The sequence below is a fragment of the Coenobita brevimanus genome, chromosome 2, assembly GCF_032717465.1.
Source record: "Coenobita brevimanus isolate Jiangsu-jjx chromosome 2, ASM3271746v2, whole genome shotgun sequence".
NCBI classification, from domain to species: domain Eukaryota; kingdom Metazoa; phylum Arthropoda; class Malacostraca; order Decapoda; family Coenobitidae; genus Coenobita; species Coenobita brevimanus.
The window spans coordinates 2,347,496-2,358,175 of NC_136955.1; the positions used below are offsets into that span (position 1 = coordinate 2,347,496).

At 42.3% G+C, this 10,680-nt stretch overlaps 1 protein-coding gene across 1 annotated transcript; it reads right to left on the reverse strand.

Moving 5' to 3' along the window:
* Nucleotides 1–4,074: 4,074 nt before the first annotated feature.
* LOC145391535 (uncharacterized) lies at nt 4,075–9,833 on the reverse strand. The gene is made up of 6 exons (XM_080266140.1): nt 9,703–9,833; nt 8,340–8,465; nt 6,747–7,691; nt 5,692–6,328; nt 5,013–5,101; nt 4,075–4,271 (listed from the first exon to the last, which is right to left on the reverse strand). Exons 1-6 carry the CDS (start codon nt 9,764–9,766, stop codon nt 4,168–4,170), a joined length of 1,965 nt encoding a protein of 654 aa, XP_080122266.1. The 5' UTR covers nt 9,767–9,833; the 3' UTR covers nt 4,075–4,167.
* Nucleotides 9,834–10,680: the final 847 nt, after the last annotated feature.

Here is a 10,680-nt window from a genome sequence, read left to right on the forward strand (position 1 = left end):
CAGCAAATGCCACAAAACCTACCAAACTTTCGTCTATAATGAACAATGTCCACTAAATGGGGCACAGTGGGTTGCAGTGCATGTGCGTCCTACCCATTTTACTCCAACCTGGCCTGAAATTCTCCTCTCCCCATCATGATTACTGAGTTGCAATAACAGACTACAGTAATACTGTACTAGTCATGATGAGATGCTGTGATGAGGATGTGAAATATGTTGCCAAATTATGGGCCAAGTTAATGAAAAATGGGTATAGTTTACATTTTTAGTAACAGAATATGCTATTGTACTCTTTATTTTCAGACATGCTTGAAATCCCACCTCATGGATGGCCCCTCAGATATAATGAGCCTGGCTTTCTCCCAACTAGCCTGTTATAGTGAGGGTCTACTGTATTTACATTCAGAAATCCATGCCCACAGTGACTGACATTAACTAGCTCATTTTCAAGCATTTTAACCTGCCATGCATAAATTTCACTCACTCATCGTTATCATCATCAGTTGTGGGAAGGACATCTGGTCACAGTGTGCTACACAGCCCAGCAAAGTCCTCCAAACAGGGCCAACACGTTAGCCCAATGAGAGGGGAGTGCAGGTATAAACTGCATCACAATATTCATATTAAAAGTACAGTAATTTGCATCAAATGAATTCCAAAAACAACCTTTCCACTCAGTGACATTTTCATACTTCTGGGAAATCAGTACTGTATAATACTAGGTTCTTAATTATACATGAAACTAAAAGTACCGGCTGGTTTTGCAAAACTAGTTTCAGATGTACTCTAAATGGAACAGTAGGCAAGCATCTGCATCTGCCGCAGTTATTAGGTCACTGTCATGACGGGCATCACACACACACACACATGCACACATATATATTCAAGTCTTAGTTAGACTGCCATATTTCACAACATACAATGAAGTACGATACTGTACAGTGCATGTGCTGGCTTAGCATACTAAAAGTCACTAACATAATGCTTCTACAACTCCAATGCTACAGTATATCAAGGATCATTTTCCTTAACAGACAGAGGGCCTTTTCAAAGCACCTCCATAACTGAGTTTAAGGTATTTACAGGCATATTTTTCAGTCATTACAAGAGTTATCATACAGTATTTGAAAGTTTTGTTGTACTCATTATCATCATCATCTTGACCTCTTTTTCCCACCTAAGGATGGGGTGAGGATGTTGCACTGATAAAAGGTCAGGTGTCAGCTTTTCAAAACGGTATGTTATCCTTTCATTACCTCTACTTCCCATCCCTCAGTCTGTATCAATTATGTTCATTTTCTTTACAATTCTCTTTCTGTGCACTCCCTGTTTTTTCACACCCTGCTCATATCTCCTATATTTTCTGCACAATACTACAATGCCTTCAGTTGCCAGGTCTTTGAGTGGATGAAGAACCCATGGGAGGGATGATTAGGAATGATGTGGTGAAAGGCAAGGAAATAGGAATCAGGATGTTGTAAGGTAAGCTGTTTAGTCAGTTATTTTTCCCCTTCTCCTTCCTTTATTTTTTTTTCTTCTTTCCTTCTTTATTTTTTGTAACACACTGAGTTTGTAACTAGAAGTAGTCAGCTAAAAATTATTAGCCCCTCAATGCACATATTGTTCTGAATTATGGATGAGGCATTGTGATATATGGTCTGTCCTCAGATATGAGTTGAAATATTAACCTTTGTAGTTATTAGCACTCAAAATTACACCAAATGGCATATACTGGATGCAGTATTTTTTGAAGCACCAAGTTAAGAGCTAATTGCTGTATATTAGTGAGACATGGGTGGTAAAGGAAGATATATTCATAGGCTCAGATGTACCGAATGACGATGATTAGATGAATGTGTAGTGGGTCCATGAATGCGAGGCCTGGGAGGACTAAGATTGCAGTTGAAGAGTGGAGAGGAAGAGACTTGAATGCATGGTGTTATGATGATGAGGGTTAGACTGAGATGGTTTGGGCATGTTGAGAGGATGGAGGATGACAATTGAAGCAGAGGTTGAGAAGTGTGAACGTCAGGGGTAGGGTTGCGAGAGGCATACCAAAAAAAAGACCGAAGATGAGGTCGTAGTGTCTGACCTCAGGAGTAGGGGACTGAATAGGTAGGGTGCTAGAGATCGAGCAGCATGGAGAGCCACCATTAGGTGTCCAAAACCAATGCATGCAAACATGCTGAAGTCTTTACAAACGATACGACGATGAGGTTTATAGATTCATTTGTGTCTGTAGAACTCATTTTCACTTGCATTGAACCCTATGGGTGTGATACTCCTTGTACTGTTTTACTAAATTGTACTACTGTGAATCTGACCCCTCCAGTTTGAAAAGTGTCAAGTAAAACTGTCCAGAGACATGAAGATTAAAATATGAAAAATGTGGACATATTGATGGAGTTAACAGGTATTTAATTAGATGATATACTACTGGCAACTTGGTATTTCAGTATACTGTATTTTGCTGCACAGGGGATACAGTACATGGAAATAAACGTTATTTACACATCCTCCCTCACTGTCAGAGTACGAGAGGGGCAGAATACCTTAAGTCTTGGTATACGTCAGGGTTGGGTTTGAAAATACAACCAGTACTGTAAATTGAGGCATACTGGTTAATCAGCATTATACGTAACAATGAAAATTTAGTAGGTAGTGTTTTCATAATTTACGGCTGACTTCAATCATTTTATCTAGTGATGAATATACAGGTATGCATACAGTATTTTTAAATTTATTCTTGCTACTTCCAGAATTTGATTAACTTCTAAGAAGGTAAATGTCGCACTGGGTTAAAGTCTCTATTAACCCCTTTGCAACCTGATATTTCTCCCTATGTTAAAAGGCCTCTGAAACTAGCAACAGTGTAATAAAAAAAAGGTGTGATCACATTGAAAGGGCTGACTGAGAGACTGGAAGGGCAACATATTGTGAGAACTTAAGAGTGACGGAACAACACTAATGTTCATATTTTCCACCAGTACTTAACGATAACATCTTAGACCAGGAGACCTCTTGCTATTTTGCTTTTGCAATATCCAGGCAATATTATTCAGCTCAGGAGATATTCTGATATCTAGAGAGATTAGATTTAATCTTCATTAGCCCCTTTCCAACTCAGATACTGTCCTATGCTGCACAAAATTACCTGGAAGCAGTAGTAAGAATAAGCTAGTCAAACATGTTGCTGGACTGAAGACGTTAAGCTCACAATGAAGGATAGAGGAAACTCTCAACAGTCTTCGACTTGAAGAATGGGCAAGCAATTAGATATACATATTTTACATCATCATAATCTAATCCTGTGTTGCCCCACAAGGAGCGTTGGAGCCCAGGGCTAGGCAGGTTGGTCCTGACATTTAAGATGAGAGTGACAAGCCTCACTCATCCCTGAGTGGCATTATGTGAGCAATACACCCCAACCACCCCTTGGATATAAACTTACACAAGCTCAATCTGACCGGAGTGCCTTAATTACCCACTTAACCACCAGGCACCATAATCTGGTTATATGGTTACCATCCAGTGTTGTAAATGGTTGGTGTACAGGAAACCATTTGGCTTGTCACTCAATGTAGAGTCACCCGTAGACTGAAGGAAGAGGAAAGAATGAAGGAAAGAAAGACAGAAGAGGAAGAAGGGAAAGAAGAAAGGAAGTGAGGAAAGGGCAGTCACCCAAGAGCAGCACTACACTGAGTGAGTGGATAGTAAGCATTTCAACTTTGCTTTCTTCTCTTCTGATAAGTTCATAGTTCAGTCAGTCATCATTTAACACCTTATCATCACTGATAGTTGCTCATGACTGATTATAAAGTTGTTCTGAAGTCAGAAACTAGTGTATTCAGTGCATTTAACTCCTTAATCATGAATCGAAATGTCTGTCTGTCCCTCTGTCTTTAGCCAGATGCTTTATTTCTGGAAGGGGTGGCTATAAACAAATTGCCGCCATGTCACCCTGTCTTACAGCATCAGGCTGCCTTCTCTCCAATTCACACCACCATCCTTGACATACATCTCTGAGGCTTAAATTGTTTCACTTAGAAGCACTTTGCCATTACACACCCTAGACTTCAACTGAGGACTGACAATCAGGAAGCGAACAATTTTACCCACTGGAGATCTATTGTACTATGCACGTACACTTAAACCCTGATGGAGGCACTACAAAAGCCCTTCCATTTCCCGCATGAATTGTGAGTATGCGTCGTCCTTGGTGGGTTTACGATCTCCTTCTTCAGCCTTTCCTCCTCCAACCTCCTTCACATCTGGAAAAAATACAAATACAGTTACTTATAATTCCACATGTACTTGGAATGTACTATATTTCAATCTACATGTATCTATCAGTACTCTGTTCACTTTAATTAAGCATAAATTTGTCATCTTTTCATCTTGAATGTTGCACTGTAACTAAGGATTAACCCTAGGATACGGTAGTAGTCATGAAGAAGTTCTATGGAAAGGATGTTGAGCCATAGTACTGTCTTATTCTGCCACTGAGCTATAGGAAATAAGCTGCAAAAGGACAAAAATCTCTGCCTAGTTAAATAAACTATAGTCAAACATCTCAATCCCAGAAGGGGGTGGTTACAAAGAAATCGCCTCTATGTTGTGCTATCCTCCACCATCAAGCAATCCTCTCTCTATCCCACACCATTTTCATCCGTATACCTCCATTCTGTCCTTCCACCACATTCTCTCACTCCTCCTTTCCACCTCTACTTCACATGCACTCTCCAGGCCAATCTCTTACTCAGTTTTCTCTACATGGCCAAACCATCTCAGGATAATTCTTCTAATAAACTGCAGTACATTCACATCAACACCACAGCACTTCCAACCATTATTTGTCTGTTGGGCTCCCTCCACGTGCTCCTCTCAGATAACTCATTTCCAGTCTTCTCACTCATGTCCTTCATACATTAGTGCAACCGATACCGTACATGATTCAGATAAATGATGAAAACAAGGGTATATAACTCCCTCTACAAAGCATCATCACAAACCTGTCTGAGCCTTTCCAAGTTTCTTCCTGTCCTCTCTCTTCACTCTCAGGGCTGTGGGTAGGAAGCGTGTCACATCTGCACTCAGGCTCCTGTGTACATGCAAGGGGGAATATTTTAGTATATTAACAGCAAGCCCAATGCAATGGGCCACACAATCATGCACACAACATTCAAGCCTCTGGAATCCACAAACATATATACCTGGTCAATTTATTACTACATAGAAAGGACACTGGCAGCAGTAACTTATAGTACAGGTAAAGTACAGCACTGTACTATGAGGTGTCATTATATGACAACATATTAATACAGACAGTTTAGTAAGCATTTCTACTTGTCATATTTAATGTAATACTCATGCATTATGTATGGTACACTTTTTCTGAACTGTATCCCTGACATAAAGAGAGGATTTGATGTACTGGTATCAGTGCATTAGGATTAAATGAATTACAGTACAAAAATATGGATGGGATGAGGTAAGTGACAGTGGTGCTGTTGATGGTAAAGAACTGCATGATAAGTACCTGGAATAGTACCGGAATGGTATCATTGCACTGTAATTTAACAGTACTGGTAGTGTAACTCTTGCTTGTACGAAGCATAACAGCAGATACAATGACTGAAAATGTAAGTGGTGGTAATGGTAGTGGTAACAGAATAGTTAAGCTTTACATACCTGATCTGTGGCTTTGCTTCGATAGTGGCGGACAGGTTGTTTTCGTGGTGAGCCGGCCGAGGTATGAGCTGAGGTGCTGCTGAGAGCACATTGGGGTTGTGTGTTGGAGGTAGCCCACGTGGAGGCATGCCAGGTGGAGGCAGACCTGGAGGCATGCCAGGGGGGCGCATGGGTAGGCCACGTGGAGGCATGGGAGGAGGCAAACGCATGTTGGGTAGGCGTGGCGGCAGGCCTTGTGGAGGGGGGCCAGGGGGAGCACGCACACCAGGGGGAGGAGGGGGACCAGTTCGCATGGGGGGTGGGGGTCGGAACATGAGAGGGGGAGCACCGGGTGGGGCCCCTGGTGGTATCACTGGAGGGACGACTGGGGGTGCACCAGGTGGGCCAGTAAGAGTCGGGGTGGCCTGGTGGGGTGCTGGTGTTACCCCTGGAGGTATGAGAGGCACGGTGGTGGGTGGGGGTGCCAGGGTGGAGCTGGGAACAGGGACAGAGCCAGGTGGGACTACAGGGAGGGCCACCTGGGGCATGGTGGGTGGGGCAGCAGCTGGGGCAACAGGCGGGGGAACCACACCTGCTGGGGCTGTCGGGGCTGAGGCAGGGGGCATAGTGGGGGTGAGGAACGGTGGTTGGCCTGTTGCTGTCTGGCCGCCACCACTGTTCCCAACACCTGATGATCACAAAGCAGTATTAATCCCTCGAATCCAGGGGACGTACTTTATGGTTTATTACCGTATTTCTTCTGCTAGGCAATTTTATTCAACCAGGGAAAGGCTTCTCATATTAAGAGGTTTATTATAGCTATGTTTAACCACGTAAGTTGGAAATCTCTCTTCTAAGCTAGATTAAGTAATCAGGAAATGGCAAGATTAAAGATGAAAAAATGTTCATGGGCCCAGTGTACATTGTACTACACTAAACTTTCACATTAAATGACATATTTTTGGAAATACATGAGTTTAGTGACTTTTATCTCACTCACTCTCCCTCTGACACATACTCAACATCCACTCCATCTCACAGGCAGACATATACAGTATTCCAGAAGAAAAGCATACCGAGTGGTGGTCGTGGTGGCTGTTGTTGTGATGGTGGGGGCACAGTCATGATTGGGGGCTGGACTTGTGCAGGCGGGGGCAGACCAGGACGGGGTGTGACACCAGGAGTGGCAGCAGCAGTGGGGTTAAGGCGATTAAGTCTGGCCTTGAGATCTGCCCTGCGCTCGGCCTCCTTTTCCCTGAATAGAACTTCAGTTTCACGCATGAAGTCGTCGATGTCCTGCCCTGACATCTGTAGCAGCTTGGTCTGGAGGCTAGTTAGGCCCTTGTTGTTTCCACCCGCCCCATCTGCATCTGCATCTCCATCGCCATCTGCCTGCTCTTCCTTCTCCTCTTCCTCATCCGAGTCTCCATCTTTGAATCGGATGGTACGCTGTCGGGGTGGAAGGTCCTCTGCTATGGTTTCTTCAGTTTCCTCTGACTTCTCTGCCACATCTTTCCTTCCTGAGGGCTGGTCTGTCTCCATATCCTCCTCCTTGTCCTCTTCATCGTCACTCAAATCTGGAGGCAGTGTCGGGGGGCATCCTGGGGGTTTTCTGATCTCTGGTTCACTCACATATGCTGACAGTTTCTTCAGTATACTGTGAGTGGGCACCAAGTGGGCATTAGGCACTGGGGGTGGGGCAGGGGTGGGTGCCAGAGGAAGCCCCCCCACCCCCTCCTCCCCTTCCTCTCCCATCGCATCTGTCACTTGAGGCTGATCCAAGTTTGGCAGTGGGATCTCATCAACTGTCACCGCCTGGGCATGACGAACTGACTCAAAGTACTCGATCATCGCTTGCCGTTTTTTATGGTAGTCCCCCTCCATTCGCCTGATTTCCACCCAGTATTCAGGGTTCTCACGTTCGTACAATCTAAGGACGCGGTCTAGAGTCTCGCGGAGTTTCTTCCTTTTATCTTTCAGAACCTTTTCACTTAGTGCAGGGGCCACTTCAACATTGTATTCTGAAATGATTTTTTTATTATTATTATTATACTGTCAATATTTATAAACGTTTTTTTTTTTTTTTTGGATACCACACAGGCAAAGTTTAATATGAGTTTTGTGATGACGAGGGTACTGTTGTGACTTACAGCTGATTGGCTATAATAGATACGGTATGGATTAACTCATCATCTATTGATGTGTTTCACTGATTAATTTTTGCTGCCTCCAGACTCTTTTATTCACCTCTGGTTGGGAAGCCTCTTATAGTGAAGGGGTTGATGAAGGCTGTATTTAACCTCTCCAAAGTTTCTCAACAGCTGAATTGTAGTCCAAAGACAGCATGAATAAAATGCAATACGGTACTGCGTATACACCACAAGGCTGGAGGGGTTAAAATGTACTGCAATCATATGAAAGAAAAAGTGACCTACAGTATAATTAACTCAACTTGGTGGTGATTATCTCTCCCTTTGAAACCTATTTTCTGTGGTTCAGTGGCAGAATAAGAAAATACTAATTTACATCATTACTTCCTTTCCATAACACTTTCCAGTGACTACCACCACAATATTCTCATGTTAATCTTGTCACAATTTGGCATTCAAGATGGAGAGTTGGGAAGTTTTGGCCACGTTAATATAAAGAGTACAGTGGTAAAAACTCACCCATGCTGTCAATCTTTTCCATTTCCATGATAATCTGTGAGGGGTCCTTCCCTTTCAGTACTGCGGCTCGTACCATCTGTCTTTGCTTCTTGTTTTTCTTCAGTTCCCGCTTCCTCGCCTCTTTGCCTGCCAGGAGGGGAGACAATTTGAAATTAATGTCCCTACGTGTGAACAAGTGGGTTGGTGGAGGGTTAGTGCCCCTCCCCTTAAAACAAATAACTCATAGTCAAATGGCCACCCCTTAAGGGATTATGGTGTCTGGCGATAGATAGAAATACAGAAACTTGTAAAATTAACATACTAGTATAGAAAAAAAGTATTATGCAATGAATATGAATTAGGGACTATAAAGAAAAAGGTAATCATTATACGGTATGATAAAAACTTTCTCGTCAATTTTTGCCAAAACTTGCCTCTGATGTTCTGAAGTTTTGGACCTAATCAGAGGATGGCACTTTATTTAGTCGAAATTTTGGCCTTCACTCTGAACCTTCATGCAGTTTCAAGGATCATTACTCATAAAGCAGTGCCTGCCAAATCCAATTCTGCCTGCTTCTGAGTGTAGGGGTCCAAGACTAGGCCATCATTAGTCCAGGACAATTATAGGTAGGAGTCTGACCTACGTCCCTGCAGTGTCTAAATGACGGAAAAAACCTAGCTACCTCCTGGACTCAGACCACAGAACCTAGCACACTGCACTCTACCAACTGTGCCACAATCCAAGGACGCCGCAGCCTTTTGTCCTAACCTGAGCAATTTTCGGTCCTGACCTTATCATAAATAAAACCTACAGTTTCATCCACAGCTTTACTTTCACCATTTAAAAAGCTGCCTCAGATTTCTCGATTTTGAGGCTTCCTCCATATGTAATTACTGTATCTCCTTAATGATAAGCTCGGAATGGAAGCACTGCATAAAAACATATTTTCGTCAGCTGAAAAAGACTGCCTGCTGAAATTCAAAATGAATATTCCTGAAATGCATCTGTAAAACTGAGTGAGAAAAAAAAAAAAAGTGAGGACTCCTGTAACTTAAAATCTGAGTTTTTCACAATACTGAAGAAGGTGTGGCAAAGCCTATCACCTTTTTTGTTGTGTAAGTACTCTGTATTGTATGTCTTTTACAACAATAAATATTTCAATTCAATATTGACACATGATTATACAGTAAGATGAATGTATGGATGTGACACTCCTTAATCCCTTTTCCATTATTGTCATCTAAGCTAGGACTTGCCACATCACAAGTAACTTTTACTTATGACAATTCCGTCGTAAATGAATAGTAACCAATATACAGCGTCATGTCCACAGCAATTATCGGCTGAAAATGAAAATTACCAACAACATCAAGTGAGACTCACGGGCCTGGTCAGTGGGATTCATATATTTCCCACTCTTAGTGGTGTTGATGCTGCGTCTCCCCATCTTGCACCTCTCTTCTTTGCCTTTTACGAAGAAATAGCCTCCTCTAGGATTTGTACCCACGAAATCAACCCATGCAGGGAGAAGATAAACACTCGCTCAATGTTTGTGTTGTGCTCTGCCAGAATGCTGAGGCAGTCGCTTGGCAATCTCACCTTTGAGGTTCGATAAGTAAAAAACAGAATGAGAGAATTTGTCTGCTAATCATTTATTGCAGAATAATGTGCATGAAGGGATTATAACTACTATACAATATCTTCGTATTAATGCTATGATTCTAATACTGGCTTCATACCGTGAAGCCAAGACTGGACATTTTGGAAATGTCGCTTTAATCAGAATGTATTTCATGTTTACCCGTTTTCCCTTGGAACTTCAGTGTAACTTAAAGTTGAAGATATCCTTTAAGTAACTTCCATATTTACTAGTTCAGAATAATGATACTTTTTTTTTTTTTTTTTAATGAGAGAGAGAGAGAGAGAGAGAGAGAGAGAGAGAGAGAGAGAGAGAGAGAGAGAAGCCTAGGGAGAATAGGTGGAGCAGCAGAGAAATCAACCAGTCTGACTATGGACATCAACCGAACTCATTAGAAATAGGGATCTTTGTCAAATTAACTTTTACCAGACGTGTTATAGTTATAGATGTTTGACGCAAGTGAAACGATGACAAGTACAAGTTATCGGTGGCCTGGAATACATCTTATCAGTGCTTATAATCGGTTCATACATTTGTACGGTGAACGATATTTATAGCGAACGTATAACTGCCCATGGTTCCAGCCCATTATCACATTTTTTGCCATCTCTTCCCGCCCCCCCCCCCAAAAAAAAAGCGAAAGCAAGAACCCAATCGATTGTGAGAATTTGATCATGGTCATGCATGTTTACCGTCCAAATATTATTTGAAATGGAAACGAA

Bases quoted from the DNA above. Each gene is read 5' to 3' on its own strand.
- LOC145391535 (XM_080266140.1), bottom strand. From the start codon at position 9,766: ATGGGGAGACGCAGCATCAACACCACTAAGAGTGGGAAATATATGAAT. The intron at 7,692-8,339 runs GTGAGTTTTTAC...AAATCATTTCAG, and splicing joins GGAAAAGATTGACAGCATGG to AATACAATGTTGAAGTGGCC. The intron at 4,272-5,012 runs GTTTGTGATGAT...TATTTTTTCCAG, and splicing joins ACTTGGAAAGGCTCAGACAG to ATGTGAAGGAGGTTGGAGGA.